General features: G+C 41.8%; 1 protein-coding gene across 1 annotated transcript in view; it reads left to right on the top strand.

The window, feature by feature from the left end:
- Positions 1-23,281, top strand: part of col27a1a (collagen, type XXVII, alpha 1a) — a 365,335-nt gene that overhangs the window by 235,717 nt on the left and 106,337 nt on the right. The window contains exons 30-32 of the mRNA XM_045688056.2: positions 783-827; positions 1,268-1,312; positions 17,244-17,297. Of these exons, the coding sequence (XP_045544012.1) occupies positions 783-827; positions 1,268-1,312; positions 17,244-17,297 (144 nt within the window). The remainder of the gene's footprint in view (positions 1-782; positions 828-1,267; positions 1,313-17,243; positions 17,298-23,281) is intronic.

Here is a 23,281-nt window from a genome sequence, read left to right as displayed (position 1 = left end):
ACGGACAAGACTGTAGTATACCATAGTATTATTGTGGACATGACGGTAGTAACACCTGCCGACTAGGGTTAGCTAAAATGGAACAACTGCCAGACTTTGCCAGTTACTGTTTAATGTGGGGAACACCTCAACCAGAATATAAAACACAGGTTCATGACAGGCCACCTATTGAGATGGGTCAACAGTTCTGAGCAATGCAACGTACCAGAAAACACCTTAGCAAAAACACTACAGTAAATACTACAGTATACGAGTCATGTCCACAAAAACACTATAGTGAATACTACATTAAACTCTGCAAAAACACTACAGTGAATACTACATTAAACTCTGCAAAAACACTACAGTGAATACTAGTGTAAAGTCTGCAAAAACACTACAGTGAATACTAGTGTAAAGTCTGCAAAAATACTACAGTAAATACTACAGTCATGTCCTCAAAAATACTTAAATGAATACTATAGTATACTAGTCATGTCCGCAAAAACACTACGGTGAATACTACAGTAAAGTCTGCAAAAACACTACAGTGTATACTTCAGTATGGTGGTCATGTCCACAAAACACTACAGTAAATACTACAGTATACTAGTCATGTCCGCCATCCATATATCTGCTGTCTGCTTTCCTGATGTTTGTCTCTTGGTCTGACTTTTTTTCTGCCTCTTTCTCCTTTTTCCTCTCACTCAAACACGCGCGCACACACACACACTTCTGTCACACTACTCACATATTCATACTTTCCCTCCTTATCCCTCCTCATCATCCCTTTCTCTCCACAGGGCCCTGATGGTCTTCCAGGAAAAATGGGTTCTTCGGGAGATGAGGTAAAATTATGCTGAAGTTTCCTATCACTGTCATATTTCACCCCTGGTTATGTTACACTGGATAGCCCAGCCCCTTAGCCCTAACTGATTTACTGACAGGCACGCCACTTGAGACAGGCAGCTTTTTTACAGTTTCTTGTTCTTATGAGCTTGTAGGTACACTGTAATTCTTGGATTTACTGTGTGTAGCAATTTCTTCAAGCATATACTGCTTTACCTTGTAAGGAGAGGACTCACCTTATCCACTGTCAATATGTTGCACTCATACAGCAGTGTTGCAACAAATATGCTAATTTGTATTTCAGTTGTAGCTGTGTGTTTATTATATGATGGTCAGTCTTTTCTTAGCCTGTGTTTGGTAGCACATTTGGTGTACATTAGGTCAGCTATCTCGTACAGTTCTGATCTTATTTTTCCTGCTTTTTGTGCTCTCTTCCCAGGGGAAAATTGGAGAGCTGGGAGAAGCTGGACCTCGAGGGTTTCCCGTAAGTTCTATGTGATTCTCATCCACTTTCTGAGTCCAGTATGGGCTAACATACACTACAGCCATATACATACAGTGAGACTAGACAATGCAGCGCTGCTTTTAATTTGCTCAGGTGCTTCAAATCCTGCATGTTTTCAACTGGCCAGGGCTTGGTGACTCCAACCTCACATAATATTCAACCTAAAATCTATGTCAGGTTCCACCCGGCTACACAGCCATCCATTTATACTGATGTTGTTTTGAAATTAAAATTGTTTACACGTGTGAATCTCCTGCACTTGACCTTGGTCACACCCTTTTTCCGCCTGGCCTGATGAAGGATTGTGAGAGTTGACCGGGATGTACTGTAGGCGCGACATTGAAGCACTAATAAAGCCCAAACTAAGATCCTCAAGAAAACAGTGGAGAAGGAATATGCACTTTCTCAACCAGGTGTGTCCATAGATACCAAAGTAGTGGATGCCATGCTATTTTAAACTGCACACATGTTCAGTGTTGTTGAGTGTTGTATTCCCAGGAGAATATGACAATAGCTACATCTCAAATGATACCTTCTATTCTGGTTGAAGCTCAATGTTAAATTCAACTCTCCCGACCATCATATCTAAGCCAATATGACACCAATGTCGATGAAAATTTGCAAATCAATTTGATTAGAGGTACATAACACTCTCCTTGCCTCTCGTCATGAGCCTTCCGGCTGTTACAGCGAACCACATAACAGATTTTTAACAGGGTCGTTAGCAATTTAGTTTTCAGAGTGTTTTCTGAGCCCATCTAGCTCAAATTCTAGACATCGGATTAAGACGTGACTACACCATCCATAAAGTGACTATCGGATTGACTAAATGTATAATTTATCGCTCTCACAGGCGGCTCATTTATATCCATTAAGAACCAACAATGTGCTTGCCACCTTTTTGTAGCATTTCTGACAATGCTAACATATTTTCAGCCAAATCTGAGTTCTAAAACCGGACCAAAGCACTTGGGTTGTGCAGCAACAGTGCTAGTAGCTAGCTAACACCAATCAGATGAGAGGCAAGCTCCAAGCAAAGGAAGTTGGCTATATTTTGCTATGGAAAGTTTTTCACATGGCTGAAGTCATCTGTGTAAACTGTTGGCCTTGACATGTGACTCTTGCGTGTAATCAGAGCACAAACAAATGTGCACAAATAAGATTGCGAACGCCCGTGGCTGCTTTTGCGAATTAGCTAGCCAACCTACGTTAGCCATTAACGTTAGCTGGCTACAAGCCAACAAGGCTGTAATGTTGGATGTATGGATGGATTATGCACCAGCACAACTCAATGTTGACAATATAACTAACTGACATTCTTCCACATAGCAAAGTTAGCTAGCTGGTTAAGTAAAGTTCATAGTCAACACTAAACTTTGGGAAACTGCCACGCTGCTGATGTATAATACATGCAATTAGCATTTTTATTTATTAGAGACACCCATTACTCTTCCTGGGGTCGAGCAAAATTAAGGCAGTTATACCATTTTTTAAACATTACAATACATTCACAGCAGATTTCACAACACATTAAGTGTGTGCCCTCAGGCCCCTACTCTACTACTACATATCTACAACACAAAATCCATGTGTACGTGTGTGTATAGTGCACATGTTTGTATGCATGTGTCTGTGCCTATGTTTGTTTTGCTTCACAGTCCCTACTGTTCCATAAGGTATATCTTTTTATCTGTTTATTAAAACTAATTTTACTGCTTGCAGGATTTACTTGATGTAGAATAGAGTTCCATGTAGTCATGGCTGTATGTAGTACTGTGTGCCTCCCATAGTCTGTTGTGGACTTGGGGACTGTGAAGAGACCTCTGGTGGCATGTCTTGTGGGGTAGGCATGGGTGTCTGAGCTGTGTGCTATTATTTCAACAGACAGCTCAATGTATTCAACATGTCAATACCTCTCACAAATACAAGTAGTGATGAAGTCAAGCTCTCCTCCACTTTGAGCCAGGAGAAATTGACATGCATATTATTAATGTTAGCACTCTGTGTACATCTAAGGGCCAGCCGTGCTGCCCTGTTCTGAACCAATTGCAATTTTCTTAAGTCCCTCTTTGTGGCACCTGACCACATGACTGAACAGTAGTCCAGGTGTGATAAAACTAGGGACTAAAGGACCTGAATTGTTGGTTAAGAAGGTAGAATAGCGCTTAATTATGAACAGACTTCTCCCCGTTTTAGCTGCTGTTGTATCAATATGTTTTGACCATGACAGTTTACAATCCAGGGTTACTCAAAGCATTTTAGTCACCTCAACTTGCTCAATTTCCACATTATTCATTACAATATTTAGTTGAGGTTTAGGGTTTAGTGATTGATTTGTCCCAAATACAATGCTTTTAGTTTTTTTAATATTTAGGACTAACTTAGTCCTTGCCACCCATTCTGAAATTAACTGCAGCTCTCTGTTAAGTTTTGCAGTCATTTCAGTCGCTATAGTAGTTGACGTGTATAGTGTTGAGTCATCCGCATACATAGACACACTGGCTTTACTCAGTGGCAATCTAAAAAGTAAGGGGCCTAGAAAGCTGCCCTGGAGAATTCCTGATTCTACATGGATTTTTTGGGATAGGCTTCCATTAAAGAACACCCTCTGTGTTCTGTTAGACAGGTAACTCTTTATCCACAAAATAGTAGGGGGTAGCCATAACAAATAACCCAACGTTAGCTAATATTACTCCATACTCTAGTCAACCATTTAACAGATTGCAACAGCCACTACTCTTAAGCCTTTGGATGCTGTCTACCAAAACACCATTAATTTTAACACTGGAGACAGTTTTAATACTCACCACTGATTCCTGTATCAAAAGGTTGGCTGGTCCTCATTAACGTCCTGTAGATCAATTCATTATTCCCTTTTTGTTTACAAAACCCTACTACACAAGCTTCCAACTTATCTAACTTCGTTGCTAATATATAAAAGAATGAGATACCAAACCCATTCACAGGGTTGGTTAACTCTTCAGATTCCTCGGGTCTCCAAAGAATTAGGTAAATCTGCTTTTAGTTTTCACGGTTCACATCTTTGGAATCACTTACAAAATTCATTGAATTTGGATTCCCTGGTGCCACTATGGAATTTTAAAGCTTAATGATAAATGAGTTCACCGAGGTGTGCAATTGTTTTGATTTATTGACTTAATAACTTGTCTATGATGGCTGTGATGTTCTAATGTAATGTACTTGATATTGTATCTTTTTATATATTTTTTTATCTCTTAATTGATGGTCTCAGGTCACCATTGAAAATGAGACCCTGGTCTCAGTTGGGCTCCACTGATTAAATAATAGTTAATAAAAAATACAAAATAATGTAGCTAACTAACATTACAGTCCTTACTTTATGCACTGTTTCAGTACGCTCCTCTTTCAATGCAATTTTCGTCTTGTCATTACAATCCAAATTTGACTGATTAACACGTCAAATGTCAAGTTACTTTTCAATATATTCCCGAAAACCTGAAGTCAATATCCAAATTTGGCACCCAGGTTAAACAACACTAACATCATTGCGTGCGCAGTAGTGGAGTCAAAAGAAAGTGCCATGCTTGTTAACTTTGTTTAGCTATGTGACGGTTTTCAACACATCAACTGTTCTAGACTTCTTGTTGGGTCGCCTGATATAAAAATGGGGTTGTGAGTGTAAATGTGTGTTTGGTTCATAGAACCGGGGTTACGTCTCAGGAACATGTACAAAGCATTCGGAAAGTATTTAGACCCTTTGACTTTTTCCAAATTTTGTTACGTTACAGCCTTATTCTAAAATGTATTAAATTGTTTGTTTTTTTCCTCGTCAATCTACACACAATACCCCATAATGATGAAGCAAAAACAGGTTTTTAGGCATTATTTCCTCTTTTCTTTGTAGTTTATTTATAGATTTTCAGATATGACAACAGAAAAACAGTAATACCCCTAATTCCCCTATCCACCCACCCATCCTTCCATCCCTCCAACCCACCCACCCACTAAAGCATCATACAAGAATATCACAGACAATGAAATTAAATAGGACAAGAACATGACCAGTAATAGAAACCTTTTTTTAATTTAAAAAATATATATAATTATAGTTGAGTCAGCACAATATATGGCCACTAGAACAGACATGATTGCTTACCAAAATATACAAGTTACACTAAGTAAAAGACAGGCTCTCCACGTATTGTATGAATGGGGACCAGGTTAAGTCTAACTTTTGTCAGGATGCATGCAAAGTTTACCTTACCTTCTTCAGAGGCAGAGATTACATCACCTTGGGCTCCCAAGTGGTGCAGTGGTCTAAGGCACTGCATCTCAGTGCAAGAGGTGTCACTACAGTTCCTGGATTGAATCCAAGCTGTATCACATCCGGCCGTGATTGGTAGTCCCATAGGGTGGTGCACAATTGACCCAGCGTCATCCGGGTTTGGCCGGGTAAGCGTTTTTGTAAATAAGAATTTGTTCTTAACTGACTTGCCGAGTTAAATAAAGGTTAAATAAAAAATACAAATAAAAAAATAAAACCTCCTTAACCCACTGCATAAAGGAAGGCGGCGAGCTAACATTCTCATCTAGGGCAATTACACCAAAAATGGCAGTGAACAGGTTGGAGCTAATAGTTGTATTTTAAAAAAAAAAATTATTTAACCAGATAGGCTAGTTGAGAACAAGTTCTCATTTACAACTGCGACCTGGCCAAGATAAATCAAAGCAGTGCGACACAAACAACACAGAGTTACACATGGAATAAAGAAACGTACAGTCAATAACACATTAGGAAAAAAAAGTCTATGTACAGTCTGTGCAAATGAGGTAAGATAAGGGAGGTAGGTAATAGGCCATAGTGCCAAAATAATTACAATTTAGCTATTTAAACACTGGAGTGATAGATGTGCAGAAGATGAATGTGCAATTAGAGATACTGGGGTGCAAAGGAGCAAAAAATTATAACAGTATGGGGATGTGGTAGTTGGATGGTGTCACGTCCTGACCATAGTAAGTTGTTATTTTCTATGGTAGAGTAGGTCAGGGCATGACAGGATTGTTTGTCCGTTTTTGTATTTCTATGTTTAGTTTCAAGTTTTGTGTTTCTAGGTTGGTTTTTGTTTGGCATGACCTCCAATTAGAGGCAGCCGGTTGTCGTTGTCTCTAATTCGAGGTCATATTTAAGTTGATGTTTGTCCCACTTGTGTTTTGTGGGTGATTATATTTTGTGAGTGTGTTTGTTCCTCCTGCGTCACGGTTTGTTGTTTTGTTCCTTCAGTTTATTTTGTATCGCATTAAGTTTCACTGTCCAGTAAATATGTGGAATGAAACCGACGCTGCATTTTGGTCCGATCATTCGAACAGATGTGACAGATGGGCTATTGACAGATGGGCTATGTACAGGTGCGGTGATCTGTGAGCTGCTCTGACAGCTGGTGCTTAAAGTTAGTGAGGGAGATATGAGTCTCCAGCTTCAGTGATTTTTGCAATTCGTTCCAGTCATTGGCAGCAGAGAACTGGAAGGAAAGTCAGCCAAAGGAGGAATTGGCTTTGGAGGTGACCAGTGAAATATACCTATTGGAGCGTGTGCTATGGGTGGGTGCTGCTATGGTGACCAGTGAGCTGAGATAAGGCGGGGCTTTACCTAGCAAAGACTTATAGATGACCTGGAGCCAGTGGGTTTGGCGACGAATATGAAGTGAGGGCCAGCCAACGAGAGCATACAGGTCGCAGTGGTGGGTAGTATATGGGGCTTTGGTGACAAAATGGATGGCACTGTGATAGACTACATCCAATTTGCTGAGTAGAGTGTTGGAGGCTATTTTGTAAATGACATCGCCGAAGTCAAGGATCGGTTGGATAGTCAGTTTTACGAGGGTATATTTGGCAGCATGAGTGAAGGATGCTATGTTGCCAAATAGGAAGCCCATTCTAGATTTAATTTTGAATTGGAGCTGCTTAATGTGAGTCTGGAAGGAGAGTTTCCAGTCTAACCAGACACCTAGGTATTTGTCGTTGTCCACATATTCTTAGTCAGAACTGTCCAGAGTATTGATGCTGGATGGGCGGGAAGGTGCGGGCAGCGATCGGTTGAAGAGCATGCATTTAGTTTTACTTGCATTTAAGAGCAGTTGGAGGCCACGGAAGGAGAGTTGTATGGCATTGAAGCTTGTCTGGAGGTTAGTTAAGACAGTGTCCAAAGAAGGGCCAGAAGTATACAGAATGGTGTCCTCTGCGTAGAGGTGGCACAGAGAATCACCAGCAGCAAGAGCGACATCATTGATGTATACAGTCGGCCTGAGAATTGAACCCTGTGGCACCCCAGTAGAGACTGCCAGAGGTCCGGACAACAGGCCCTCTGATTTGACATACTGAATTCTGTCTGAGAAGCAGTTGGTGAACCAGGCGAGGCAGTCATTTGAGAAACCAAGGCTGTTGAGTCTGAATTGGCTTGGTCGATGAATACAGCTGCACAGTACTGTCTTTTATTGATGGCGGTTATGATATTGTTTAGGACCTTAAGCATGGCTGAGGTGCACCCATGACCAGCTCGGAAACCTAATTGCATAGCGGAGAAGGTATGGTGGGATTCGAAATGGTCGGTGATCTGTTTGTTAACTTGACTTTCGAAGACCTTAGAAAGGCAGGGTAGGATAGATATAGGTCTGTAGCAGTTTGGGTCTAGAGTGTCTCCCCCTTTGAAGAGGGGGATGAACGCGGCAGCTTTCCAATCTTTGGGGATCTCGGACGATACGAAAGAGAGGTTGAACAGGCTAATAATAGGGGTTGCAACAATTGTGGCCGATCATTTTAGAAAGTGAGGGTCTAGATTGTCTAGCCCGGCTAATTTGTAGGGGTCCAGATTTTGCAGCTCTTTCAGAACATCAGCTATCTGGATTTGGGTGAAGGAGAAATGTGGGAGGCTTGGGCAAGTTGCTGTGGGGGGTACAGGACTGTTGACCAGGGTAGGGGTAGCCAGGTGGAAAGCATGGCTAGCCATAGAAAAATGCTTATTGAAATTCTCAATTATTGTGGATTTATCGGTGGTGACAGTGTTTCCGAGCCTCAGTGCAGTGGGCAGCTGGGAGGAGGTGCTCTTATTCTCCGTGGAGTTTGTGCTACAGGATGCACATTTCTGTTTGAAAAAGCTAGCCTTTGCTTTCCTAACTGCCTGTGTATATTGGTTCCTAACTTCCCTGAAAAGTTGCATATCGCGGGGGCTGTTCGATGCTAATACTGTACAATCCTTCTACCCCCCCACCCTCCCCCCCAAAAAGATATAGATGTACTATTGTAAAGTGGTTGTTCCACTGGATATCATAAGTTGAATGCACCAATTTGTAAGTCGCTCTAGATAAGAGCGTCTGCTAAATGACGTAAATGTAAAATGTAAATGTACGCCACAGGATGTTTTTGTGCTGGTCTAGGGCAGTCAGGTCTGGAGTGAATAGGGCATGCTTATTTAAGATTGTGAGGAAAGCACTTTTAAAGAATAACCAGGCATCTTCTACTGACGGTGAGGTCAATATCCTTCCAGGGTACCCGGGCCAGGTCGATTAGAAAGGCCTGCTCGCTGAAGTGTTTTAGAGAGTATTTCACAGTGATGAGAGGTGGTCGTTTGACTGCAGACCCATTACGGACGCAAGCAATGAGGCAGTGATCTCTGAGATCCTGGTTGAAGACAGCAGAGGTGTATTTGGAGGGCAGGTTGGTTAGGATGATATCTATGAGGGTTAGGTTCATTGATAATTTGTGTGAGATTGAAGTAATCAAGCTTAGATTGTAGGATGGCCGGGGTGTTAACCTCTTACATCTAGACGTTCCGCTAGCGGAACACCTGCTCCAATATCCAATGATAGGCGTGGCGCGAATTACAAATTCCTCAAAAATACAAAAACTTCAATTTTTCAAACATATGACTATTTCACAGCATTTTAAAGACAAGACTCTCCTTTATCTACCCACACTGTCCGATTTCAAAAAGGCTTTACAGCGAAAGCAAAACATTAGATTATGTCAGCAGAGTACCAAGCCAGAAATAATCAGACACCCATTTTTCAAGCTAGCATATAATGTCACAAAAACCCAGAAGACAGCTAAATGCAGCACTAACCTTTGATGATCTTCATCAGATGACACACCTAGGACATTATGTTATACAATACATGCATGTTTTGTTCAATCAAGTTCATATTTATATCAAAAAACAGCTTTTTACATTAGCATGTGACGTTCAGAACTAGCATACCCCCCGCAAATTTCCGGAGGAATTTGCTAAGAATTTACTAAATTACTCACGATAAACGTTCACAAAAAGCATAACAATTATTTTAAGAATTATAGATACAGAACTCCTCTATGCACTCGATATGTCCGATTTTAAAATAGCTTTTTGGTGAAAGCACATTTTGAAATATTCTAAGTACATAGCCCGGCATCACAGGGCTAGCTATTTAGACACCCGGCAAGTTTAGCACTCACCAATATCAGGTTTACTATTATAAAAGTTTGATTACCTTTTGTTGTCTTCGTCAGAATGCACTCCCAGGACTGCTACTTCAATAACAAATGTTGGTTTGGTCCAAAATAATCCATCGTTATATCCAAATTGCGGCGTTTTGTTCGTGCGTTCCAGACACTATCTGAAAGGCTAAATAAGGGTCGCGCGCATGGCGCAATTCGTGACAAAAAAAATCTAAATATTCCATTACCGTACTTCGAAGCATGTCAACCGCTGTTTAAAATCCATTTTTAGGCCATTTTTCTCGTAAAAAAGCGATAATATTCCGACCGGGAATGTCCATTTAGCTAAACAGAGGAAAGTAAACAAAGCTTTTGGTCGACGCGGGCACGAGCCTGAGTCTCACAGTACTGGAACCAGCCACTACCCAAACGCGCTACTTTTTTTCAGCCAGAGCCTGCAAAGCCACGATTCAGCTTTTTACCGCCTTCTGAGACCCTATGGCAGCCGTAGGAAGTGTCACGGGACAGCTAAGATCCTCACTCTTCAATAAACAGAGACAAGAAGAACGACACCTTGTCAGACAGGCCACTTCCTGCATGAAACCTTGTCAGGTTTTTGCCTGCCAAATGAGTTCTGTTATACTCACAGACACCATTCAAACAGTTTTAGAAACTTTAGGGTGTTTTCTATCCATATGTAATAAGTATATGCATATTCTAGTTACTGGGTAGGAGTGGTAACCAGATTAAATTGGGTACGTTTTTTATCCAGCCGTGAAAATACTGCCCCCTAGCCATAACAGGTTAACCTCTCTCGGGTATGTGGGACGAAATCGTCCCACCTAGTCATCAGCCAGTGGAATCGAGTGGCGCGAAATTCAAAAACCTTAAAAATGCTATAACTTCAATTTCTCAAACATATGACTATTTTACACCATTTTAAAGACAAGACTCTTGTTAATCTAACCACATTGTCCGATTTCAAAGAGGCTTTAGAACGAAAGCAAAACATTAGATTATGTCAGGAGAGTACCCAGCCAGAAATAATCACACACCCATTTTTCAAGCTAGCATATAATGTCACAAAAACCAAAACCACAGCTAAATGCAGCACTAATCTTTGATGATCTTCATCAGATGACACTCCTAGGACATTATGTTATACAATACATGCATGTTTTGTTCAATCAAGTTCATATTTGTATCAAAAACCAGCTTTTTACATTAGCATGTGAAGTTCAGAACTAGCAAACATACCGAAAACTTCCGGTGAATTTACTAAATTACTCACGATAAACGTTCACAAAAAACATAACAATTATTTTAAGAATTATAGATACAGAACTCCTTTATGCAATCGCAGTGTCAGATTTTAAAATAGCTTTTCGGTGAAAAGCACATTTTGCAATATTCTGAGTAGATAGCTCGCCATCACGGGCTAGCTAATTTGACACCCACCAAGTTTGGCGTTCACTAAACTCAGAATTACTCTAAGAAAAATTGGATTACCTTTGCTGTTCTTCGTCAGAATGCACTCCCAGGACTTCTACTTCAACCACAAATGTTGTTTTGGTTCAAAATAATCCATAGTTATGTTCAAATATCCTCTGTTTTGTCCGTGCGTTCAGGTCCCTATCCGAACGGTGACATTTACATTTATATTTAAGTCATTTAGCAGACGCTCTTATCCAGAGCGACTTACAAATTGGTGCATTCACCTTATAATATCCAGTGGAACAACCACTTTACAAAAGTGCATCTAAATCTTTTAAGGGGGGGGTTAGAAGGATTACTTTATCCTATCCCAGGTATTCCTTGAAGAGGTGGGGTTTCAGGTGTCTCCGGAAGGTGGTGATTGACTCCGCTGTCCTGGCGTCGTGAGGGAGCTTGTTCCACCATTGGGGTGCCAGAGCAGCGAACAGTTTTGACTGGGCTGAGCGGGAACTGTGCTTCCCAAACGCGCGGTGACGCGCGGACGCATGTCGTGACAAAAAAATTCTAAATATTCCATTACCGTACTTCGAAGCATGTCAAACGCTGTTTAAAATCAATTTTTATGCGATTTTTCACGTAAAATAGCGATAATATTCCGACCAGGAGACGTTGTTTTCGTTCAAAGACTGAAAGAAGAAAATGGTGTCTTCACTTGCACTCGCGCGCCTGTGTCATTGTTCTCAGATCGACCACTATCCAAAACCCCTACTGTTTTTCAGCCAGGGACTGCAGAGTCATCATTCCCTGTTCTGGCACCTTCTGAGAGCCTATGGGAGCCTTAGAAAATGTCACGTTACAGCAGAGATCCTCTGTTTTTGATAAAGAGGCTATAGAAGGCCAAGAAATGGTCAGAGAGGGCACTTCCTGTATAGAATTTTCTCCGTTTTTGGCCTGCCATATGAGTTCTGTTATACTCAGACACCATTCAAACAGTTTTAGAAACTTTAGGGTGTTCTCTATCCAAATCAAACAATTATATGCATATTCTAGTTTCTGGGCAGGAGTAATAACCAGATTAAATCGGGTACGTTTTTTATCCGGACGTGAAAATACTGCCCCCTACCCAAGAGAGGTTAAGCATGTCCCAGTTTAGGTTATCTAACAGCACGAGCTTTGAAGATATATGGGGGGCAATCAATTCACATATTGTGTCCAGGGCACAGCTGGGGTCAGAAGGTGGTCTATAGCAAGCGGCAACGGTGAGAGACTTGTTTCTGGAAAGGTGGATTTTTAAAAGTTGAAGCTCAAATTGTTTGTGCACAGACCTGGATAATAAGACAGAACTCTGCAGGCTATCTCTGCAGTAGATTGCAACTCTGCCCCCTTTGGCAGTTCTATCTTGTCGGAAAATGTTATAGTTAGGGGTGGAAATTTCAGGGTTTTTGGTGGCCTTCCTAAGCCAGGATTCAGACCCGGCTAGGACATCCGGGTTGGCAGAGTGTGTTAAAGCAGTGAATAAAACAAACTCAGGGAGTAGGCTTCTATTGTTATCATGCATGAAAACAAGGCTTTTACTGTTACTAAAGTCAACAAATGAGAGCGCCTGGGGATTGGGAGTGGAGCTAGGCACTGCAGGGCCTTCATTATCCTCTACATCACCAGAGGAGCAGAGGAGGAGGAGTAGGATAAGGGTACGGCTAAGGGCTATAAGAACTGGTCATTTAGTACGTTCGGAACAGAGAGTAAAAGGAGCAGGTTTCTGGGTGCGGTTGACTAGATTCATTGCATAATGTACAGACAAAGGTATGGTTAGGATGTGAATACAGTGGAGGTAAACCTAGACATTGAGTGACGATGAGAGAGGTATTGTCTCTAGAGACATCAATTAAACCAGGTGAGGTCACCGCATGTGTGGGAGGTGGGCCAAGAGGGTTAGCTGAGGCATATTGAGCAGGGCTGGAGGCTCTACAGTGAAATAAGACAATAATCACTAACCAGAGCAGCAATGGACAAGGCATATTGACATTAGGGAGAGGCTTGCGTCGCAGAGTGATCAAAGGGTCCAATGAGTAGCTGGATGGGCCGGAGACACGGCGATTCAGACAGCTAGCGGGCCGGGGCTAGCAGAAGGGCCTTAGAGGGACGTCGCGATGGAAGAAGACTTTTGTAGCCCCCTCGTGCGGTTACGTCGGCAGACCAGTCATGATGGATCAGCAGGGGTCTGTTTAGTAAAAGGGTCCAGGCCAATTGGCAAAATAGGTATAGTAGCCCAAGAAATTGACTGATGGACCACTTCAGCTAACAGTCCGATATGCTCTAGACAGCTAGCGGGCCGTAGCTAGCAGGGTAGCAGATGGGCATTCAGGGGACGTCGCGACGGAGGAGCCTGTTGAAAAAAACCCTCGGGCGGATTACGTCAGTAGTCCAGTCGTAATGGATCGGCGGGGCTCCGTATCGGCAATAAAAGGGGTCCAGGCCAATTGGCAAAATAGCTATTGTAGCCCAAGGAGTGGCTGATGGACTTCTTCAGCTATCAGGGAGATGGGCCTAGTATAGGCTAGCTCCAGGCAAATTGGTTCATGCTTCGGGACAGGGACATTAGCCAAGAGAAGCCAATAGGAGAGCAGCTAGCTAGCTGCGGTAATCCAGGTGAAGAGGTTCAGAGCTTGCAGTAGGAATCCGGAGATATGAAGAAAAAGGAGTCCGATAAGCTCTGGGTTGAATCACGCTGTGCAGACTGGCAGGAGTTGTCCGTGCTAAAGTTTAGCTGATGACCGCTAGCTAGTTAGATGGCTGGCAGGAGTTGGTGGTTCCGGTTCTAAAGTAAAGAAAATAGCAGATCCATACCACATTGGGTGCAGACGGGGTTAACCTCTATGGGCTAGGTGGGACGCTCCCAACCGTGAAGCACGGGGTGGCAGCATCATGTTGTGGATGTGCTATGCTGCAGGAAGGACTGGTGCACTTCACAAAATAGATGGCGTCATGAGGAAGTAAAATGATGTGGATGTATTGAAGCAGCATCTCAAGACATCAGTCAGGAAATAAAAACTTGGTTGCAAATGGGCAATTCTTCCAAATGGACAATGACCCCAAGCATACTTCCAAAGTTGTGGCAAAATGGTTTAACCTCTCTGGGGTAGGGGGCAGTATTTTGAAGTTTGGATGACAAACGTGCCCAAAGTAAACTGCCTGTTACTCAGGCCCAGTTGCTAGGATACGCATACATTGGTAGATTTGGATAGAAAACACTCTAAAGTTTCTAAAACTGTTTGAATGGTGTCTGTGAGTATAACAGAACTCATATGGCAGGCTAAAATCTGAGAAGATTCCATGCAGGAAGCTCCCTGTCTGACAATTTGTTGTCCTTCTGTTGCATCTCTATCGACATTACAGCATCTGTGCTGTAACGTGACACTTTCTAAGGCTTCCATTGGCTCTCTAAAGCCGCCAGAAAGGGGAATGGGGTGTCTGCTGTCTCTGGGCAAAGTACAGCAGCAGAGTTTGTAAGGGGTCAGCCTGGGGACAGTGAGACTGAAGATGCGAATTCACGAGACTTCTCCATTTCGCGCGTTACCCTTCGGATAGTGACCTGAACGCACGGACAAAACGGCGGTATTTGGATACAACTATGGATTATTTGGAACCAAAACAACATTTGTTGTTGAAGTAGAAGTCCTGGGAGTGCATTCTGACGAAGAACAGCAAAGGTAATCCAATTTTTCTAATTGAAATTTTGAGTTTAGTTTGTCCCAAACTTGGTGGGTGTCAAATTAGCTTGCCGTGATGGCCGAGCTATGTACTCAGAATATTGCAAAATGTGCTTTCGCCGAAAAGCTATTTTAAAATCGGACCTAGCGATTGCATAAAGGAGTTCTGTATCTATAATTCTTAAAATAATTGTTATGTATTTTGTCAACGTTTATCGTGAGTAATTTAGTAAATTCACCGGAAGTTTTCGGTGGGTATGCTAGTTCTGAACATCACATGCTAATGTAAAAAGCTGTTTTTTTATATAAATATGAACTTGATTGAACATGCATGTATTGTATAACATAATGTCCTAGAAGTGTCATCTGATGAAGATCATCAAAGGTTAGTGCTGCATTTAGCTGTGTTTTGGGTATTTGTGATGCATGCTAGTTGCTTGGAAATGGCTGTGTTTTTTTTGTGTCTATGTACTCTCCTAACATAATCTAATGTTTTGCTTTCGCTGTAAAGCCTTTTGGAAATCGGACAATGTGGTTCGATTCAGGAGAAGTGTATCTATAAAATGGAGTAAAATAGTCCTATGTTTGAGAACTTTGAATTATGACATTTTGTGGTTTTAAATTTGGCGCTCTGATTTGTCACTGGCTGTTGAATAGTGTGGGACGATTTCGTCCCACCTCCTCTAGAGAGGTTAACTGAGTTTTTGGGGACATAAAGAAGGACTTTATCGAACAAAAGGAGCATTTGTGATGTAGCTGGGACCTTTTGTAGTGCCAACAGAAGATCTTCAAAGGTAAGGTATTTATTTTATCGCTATTTCTGACTTTCGTGGCGCACCTGCCTGGTTGAAAAATGTTTTAATGCTTTTGTGTGCGGAGCGCTCTCCTCAGATTATCGCATGGTGTGCTTCCGCACAAGCCTTTTTGAAATCTGACACAGCGGCTAGATTAACAAGAAGTTAAGCTTTATTTTGATGTATGACACTTGTATTTTCATGAATATTAAATATAACTATTTCTGTAATTTGAATTTTGTGCTCTGCAATTTCACCGGATGATGGCCAGGTGGGGACACTACCATCCCACCTGCCCGTAAGAAGTTAAGGACCACAAGGTCAAGGTATTGGAGTGGCCATCACAAAGCCCTGACCTCAATCCTATAGAAAATTTGTGGGCAGAAGTGAAAAAGCGTGTGCGAGCAAGGAGCCCTACAAACCTGACTCAGTTACACCAGCTCTGTCAGGGGGAATGGGCCAAAATTCACCCAACTTATTGTGGGAAGCTTGTGGAAGGCTACCCGAAATGTTTCACCCAAGTTAAACAATTTAAAGGCAATGCTACCAAATACTAATTGAGTGTATGTAAACTTCTGACCCACTGGGAATGTGATGAAAGTAATAAATGCTGAAATAAATCATTCTCTCTACTATTATTCTGACATTTCACATTCTTAAAATAAAGCAGTGATCCTAACTGACCTAAGACAGGGAATTTTAACTAGGATTAAATGTCTGGAATTAAGAGAAACTGAGTTTAAATGTATTTGGCTATGGTGTATGTAAACTTCCGACTTCAACTGTATCTATCACCTGTTTTTGAATCCTATTGTGAAAGTGTATTATTGTAGTGTCACCATTTTCATTGCAAAAGAAATACAAATACAAACATGTATTATTATTATTATGTTGGGTTCCTACTGACCAAAAAAAGGATGTTATGAAAAAAAAAATCTCAATGACATGTGTTGCTCAAATAAATGTTTAAATTAATTACAGGCAGGCACCACATTACTATCGACAAAACAGCTCACTCAATCAAGCCTGATGGTCTTGATTGAGTGAGTGAAACTTGTTTTCATGTATTAAGAAAAGATTGAAAAGGTAGTGGAATAAGATAATGTCTTAGTGTTTTGTCAAGAATCCAGTACTTTACCTTGTATGTTGTATATATCACATCATATTGGGAGCTGAGAAGGTTTGAATCTTAAGCAACCTGCCTACACATAGTTTGAAGTACAATAAAAAAAAAAAAGCTGTGTGCTGGAAAACCTTGGTAGAGCATGGGTGGAGTAAGCATTTTTGTGCTATTTCTTTATTTTTCAGCTTCAGACTAATGCCTACTTTTCACTTAGAATGTCATTTTTTGTTTTTAATAGTACTGCTTTTGGTCAGAGCTTTATGTCTTATCTTATGACTGTCTGAAAGTGGGGATTTAACCCATCATTAACTGCACACATGTTGAGTGTTGTTCTGCTTCCCCCTCGGTGCATGTGTGTGCGTGTATCTGTACTCTGCACTCATTAGCTGTTATATCAACAGGGTATTCAAGGACCCTCTGGACCTCCAGGAGACCAAGGAATAGCAGGCGAGCCAGTAAGTCCCTCTCTCCATCTCCCCTTCTACTGTCTTACTCTTCTACTTTCTCCATTTCCTCTCTCTCTATTTATACTCTTTCTATTTCTCCTCTCTCATCACTCCTCTCCTTTCTCTCTCCACCTCCCCCTCTCCTTCTACTGTCCCTCTCTCCTACTCTCTCCATCACATTTCTCTCCATCTCCTCTCTCTCTATTTAAACTCTTACTATTTCTCCTCTCTCCATCGCTCCTCTCTTTTCTCTCACCATCTCCTCTCTCTCCATCTTCTCCCTTTTCTCTCTCCATTATATTTTCTCCCTATTTATCTCGTCAACCCCATCTCCACCTCCTTCTCTTCATATGCCTCTCCTCTCTCCCTCTCCATCCTCAATAAATTGCCACCACTTCTCTTTCACATTCTCATCTGTCTACATATCATTGTCTCGCCAACACCGCCCTCTCTCTCGCTTTTGCTCTTACTCGGTTAATAAGCACTACATCCATCATACTTAACAGAGTTCTCTCTCTGTATCCCTGAACAAGCCAGTTAACTCAGGGAGAGTGGCAGCTAGTTTATAAGAGATATATGAATGTCTACTAAAGATGTACACTTCCAGTTAAAAGTTTTACAACACCTACTCATTCAAGGTTTTTCCTTTACTTTGACTATTTTCTAAATAGTCAAAAACTATGAAATAACACAAATGGAATCATGTAGTAACCATAAAAGTGGTAAACAAATCAAAATATATATTTTATATTTGATATTCTTCAAAGTAGCCACCCTTGCCTTGATGACAGCTTTGCACACTCTTGACATTCTCTAAACCAGCTTCATAAGGTAGTCACCTGGAATTAACAGGTGTGCCTTGTTAAAAGTTAATTTGGGGAATTTATATTCTTTTTAATGCGTTTGAGCCAATCAATTGTGTTATGACAAGGTAGGGGTGGTATACAGAAGACAGCCATATTTGGTAAAAGACCAAGAACATAATATGACAAGAACAGCTCAAATAAGCAAAGAGAAACGAAAGTCCATCATTACTTTATGACATGAAGGTCAGTCAATCCGGAAAATGCCAATAACTGTTAAAGTTTCTTTAATTGCAGTTGCAAAAACCATCAAGCCCTATGATGAAACTGTCTCTCATGAGTACTGCTACAGGAAAGGAAGACCCAGAATTACCTCTGCTGCAGAGGATAAGTTCATTAGAGTTAACTGTTAACTTAACATCAACTGTTCAGAGGAGACTGTGTGAATCAGGCCTTCATAGTTGAATTGCGGCAAAAAAACATTACTAAAGGACACCAATAAGAAGAAGAGACTTGCTTGGGCCAAGAAACATGGGCAATGGACATTCGACTGGTGGAAATAAGTATTTTGGTCTGATGAGTCCAAATATGACATTTTTTGTTCCAATCTTGTCTTTGTGAGACGCAGATTAGGTGAACGGATGATCTCTGCATGTGTGATTCCCACCGTGAAGGATGGAGGAGGATGTGTGATGCTGTGGGGGTCCTTTGCTGGTGACACTGTCTGTGATCTATTTAACCAACATGGCTACCACAGCATTCTGCAGCGATACACCATCCCATCTGGTTTGCGCTTAGTGGTACTATCATTTGTTTTTCAGCAGGACAATGACCCAACACACCTCCAGGTTGTGTAAGGGCTATTTGACCAAGAAGGAGAGTGATGTAGTGCTGCATCCATTCACCCGACCTCAACTCAATTGAGATGGTTTGGGATTGGAGTTGGACCGCAGAGTGAAGGAAAAGCAGCCAACAAGTGTTCAGCATATGTGGGAACTCCTTCAAGGTTGTTGGAAAAGCATTCCAGGTGAAGCTGGTTGAGAGAATGCCAAGCGTGAGCACAGCTGTCAAGGCAAAGGGTGGCTACTTTGAAGAATCTCAAATATAAACTATATTTTCATTTGTTTAACACTTTTGTGGTTACTACGTGTAGTTTTGATGTCTTCACAATTATTCTACAATGTAGAAAATAGAAAAAATTAAGAAAAACCTTTGAATAATTTTCTGTGTCCAAACGTTTGACTGTTACTGTAGGTTAAGCATGTGGAGTAATGAGTAGGATCCTGTATTTTCACATGCAAAGGTGATTGCTTTTGATAAAAAAGGCTTTATCTATCTTCCCAATGAAAACTAGTTGGAAAATGTGAATATATATTTATGAAAAGAGAAATTGGACTTTGCGGTATGTTTCTGAACGATGCACCATGTTAACTTGTTGTTGATAAAATGACCGAGCTACGCAGATTACTGTTTGATTTGAGGAGGACGTTCCTCCTGCACCGCTTTTGCCTGTTCATGTCACGGGCCATAGACCGGTGCGCCACGGCTCCGGTTAATAGAACTTCCTCACTGTTAGGGTGGAACTATAGACATTGAATAGTTGAATAGTTCAGAGACATCATCTTCCATTGGACCTTTAGCTTTTTGTCGGATTATTGCCTTTACTTTTTGAAATTTGTAGGATTAAGTTTTTGTTGGCTTTTTTTGGGAAGGTTTTTCCTTTTGTAGTACAAACATTTCTTTGGACTTGGACTTCCATTCAATGACTTAAAGACTCAACCAGAGGTTCTGTTAGGACTAAGTTTTAAATTGTGACTTTTGGCTCTGAAACAACAATTAATTTGATGTTGTTTGTTGAATAATTTTTTTGTTGTTTATGCTGAACCACATATAATTTTTCCTATCAATACACTATTGCATTGAACATGTCCTCCTAAACATGACCCGCCAAACCACGCTCCTTAACACCCGCCCACTTAACCTGGAAACCAGCTGAACCAATATGTTGGAGGAAACACTGTTCAACTGACGACCGAAGTCAGCCTGCAGGCGCCGGCCCGCCACAAGGAGTTGTTAGAGGGCTATGAGCCAAGTAAAGCCCCTCCTGCCAAACCCTCCCCTAATCCGGACGACGGTGGGCAAATTGTGCACCGCACTATGGGACTCCTGGTCATGGCCAGTTGTGACACAGTCTGGGACAAACTAGGGTCTGTAGTGACGCCTCAAGCACGGCGATGCAGTGCCTTAGATCGCTGCGCTACTTGGTAGGCCCCCAATCTCTTATTTCTGACAAGGTTGTGTGGTTTATGGAAGCTGGCGTCGCTGGTCCGTGTAACACTTATCAATCTAATGATCTAATACACTTGTTTAAATTGAACAACAGAATAATAATCTAAACTAATCTTAGGTGACACATTCATTTACAAAGGACCACATTCATTTAAGAATTTGGACGATCAGGGTCTCTCCCTGCGCATTGTGTAGTAGGGTCCACTTGAACCACGTATATAGAAATCACCCAGTTTTCCTAACCGCACCAATATTTAAACTTTCCTTTTTCAAATGACCCAAGGTAGATTTGAACATTAAAAACTATATCAAAATTAAATTGTACCTGGTAGAAAATAGGCAGAATAACTAGCAACATTTTTCCAACATTATGAAAGTGATTTAATAATTTTGTAATTGTGAGAAAATAAAAGCAAAGCGGTAGCTAGCTCCTGCAAAAATTCTATGCAAGGACGTCGATCGCCAGTGCAGTGACTTGATCAGCTGCTTAGCTAACTGTTGTAGCTAGCTTGCTTACTGACATAGATGTTAGCTAGCTAGCTCTACCTTTACTGATATAAAAAGCTTGCTTAGCCTATTTAAATTACCCTGAATTTGTCGAATTGCAGCCCCAAAATTAAGAGGGACTGTTATCAGAAATCAGTCCGTCGATCTATTTTTACATTATGCTCCATTCGGCTCTAAAAGCCGACGGAGTACCCTGGGATTCCCTTATTGCCACCCATCCCCTGGTTTAGACTCTCTTGAATACTCCCAAATCTGATGGTCTGGTTCCACCCTCTACTCCAAACTTAACTTAACCAACAAGAGTTCACCTGCGGTCACTTCCATCTGGATTGGAGAACTCCTAGGTTTGGAGAACAGTTGAACGGGTATGGAACAACGTTTTCTCATCATCAAAAAAACGTATCTCTCCAGTTAATTAATTTGAAATCTATTCACAAATTGTATTATGCATCATATCGCCTCTTCCAGATGAAATTCTCTGATGATAATCTGTACAACGGTTGCACTCTTGGTTTAGTCAGGACTAGGGTTGAATGGTGGGAACCCGGTTACCGAGATTTATTGCCCAAAACCACTCCCTTTTCCGGGATAAATAGCTGCGAAAAAAACAGTACATTGTAATAAATTATTTATATGAATGGCATGGAATGAAATGGAACTCTTAAATTATATGTGATGTCTAAATCTGTCTAAAGCTTCTCTACGGCCTCTGCATGATGAATCATCAATGCTCAGAGTGTGGACAGACAGCCCATCTCAGTATGGAGCGCAGTTCACAACACATGTACTCTGGACCCATCATGGTAACTTTTTTTCTTGTGACAGGTTGGCCTGCATTTGCTGTAGCATATAAAGTAATATACATTAATATAAAGACTGAATGCCCGTCTAATTTACTCATCTCCAGCTTGCTTTCGGGGGTCACCTTATTTTTTTTTTTAATTGCAGCTACAGAGTTTTAAAACAGCCTATCACTCGAATATTGTTGCTTTAAATCAGTGCACACGTGAGCACTCTCTTGGAGTCTTTCTCTCTTGTCATCAACTCCATTCAAATTGCATCCAAAATAGATAATCCTGTTCTAGATTTGTATATAGCCCTATATATAGATGACCTAGCCTGTCTCCTTCAGGTGATACATTAAGGTAATATGTACATGGAGGTAGAGTTAAAGTGACTATGCATAGATAATAAACAGAAAGTAGCGTAAAAGAGGGGTCTGTGTAGCCCTTTGATTAGCTGTTCAGGAGTCTTATGGCTTAGGGGTAGAAGCTGTTTAGAAGCCTCTTGGACCTAGACCTGGCTCACGGTACCGCTTGCCGTGCGGTAGCAGAGAGAAGTCTATGACTAGGGTGGCTGGAGTCTTTCACAATTGTTAGGGCCTTCCTCTGACACGGCCTGGTATAGACGTCCAGGATGGCAGGAAGCTTGGCACCAGTGATGTACTGGGCCAAACGCATTACCCTCTGTAGTGCCTTGCGGTCGGAGGCCGAACAGATGCCATACCAGGCAGTGATGCAACCAGTCAGGATGCTCTCGATGGCACAGCTGTAGAACCTTTTGAGGATCTGAAGACCCATGCCAAATCTTTTTAGTCTCCTGAGGGGGAATAGGCTTTGTCGTGCCCTCTTCACGACTGTCTTGGTGTGTTTGGACCATGTTAGTTTGTTGGTGATGTGGACACCAGGGAACTTGAAGCTCTCAACCTGTTCCACTACAACCCCGTCGATGAGAATGGGGGCCTGCTCGGTCCTCCTTTTCATGTAGTCCACAATCATCTCCTTTGTCTTGATCACATTGAGGGAGAGGTTGTGGTCCTGGCACCACAAGGCCAGGTCTCTGACCTCTTCCCTATAGGCTGTCTCATCATTGTCGGTGATCAGGCCTACCACTATTGTGTCATCGGCAAACTTAATGATGGTGTTGGAGTCGTGCCTGGCCATGCAGTCATGAGTGAACAGGGAGTAAAGGAAGGGACTGAGCATGAACCCCTGAGGGGCCCCCATGTTGAGGATAAGCCTGCGGGATGTGTTGTTCTCTACCCTTACCACCTGGGGGGGGGCGGCCCGTCAGGAAGTTCAGGATCCAGTTGCAGAGGGAGGTGTTTAGTCCCAGCGTCCTTAGCTTAGTGATGAGCTTTGAGGGCACTATGGTGTGAACACTGAGCTGTAGTCAATAGCAAAGTGTTCCTTTTGTCCAGGTGGGAAAGGGCAGTGTTGGGGCGGTATGCAAATTGGAGTGGGTCTAGGGCTTCTGGGATAATGGTGTTAATGTGAGCCATGACCAGCCTTTCAAAGTACTTCATGGCTATAGATGTGAATGCTAGGGGTCGGTAGTCATTTAGGCAGGTTACCTTAGTGTTCTTGAGCACAGGGACCAGGGTGGTCTGCTTGA

Source organism: Salmo salar, chromosome 01 (assembly GCF_965601325.2).
Source record: "Salmo salar chromosome 01, fSalSal1, whole genome shotgun sequence".
Classification (NCBI taxonomy): domain Eukaryota; kingdom Metazoa; phylum Chordata; class Actinopteri; order Salmoniformes; family Salmonidae; genus Salmo; species Salmo salar.
This window is presented reverse-complemented; position numbering and strand designations above follow the sequence as displayed.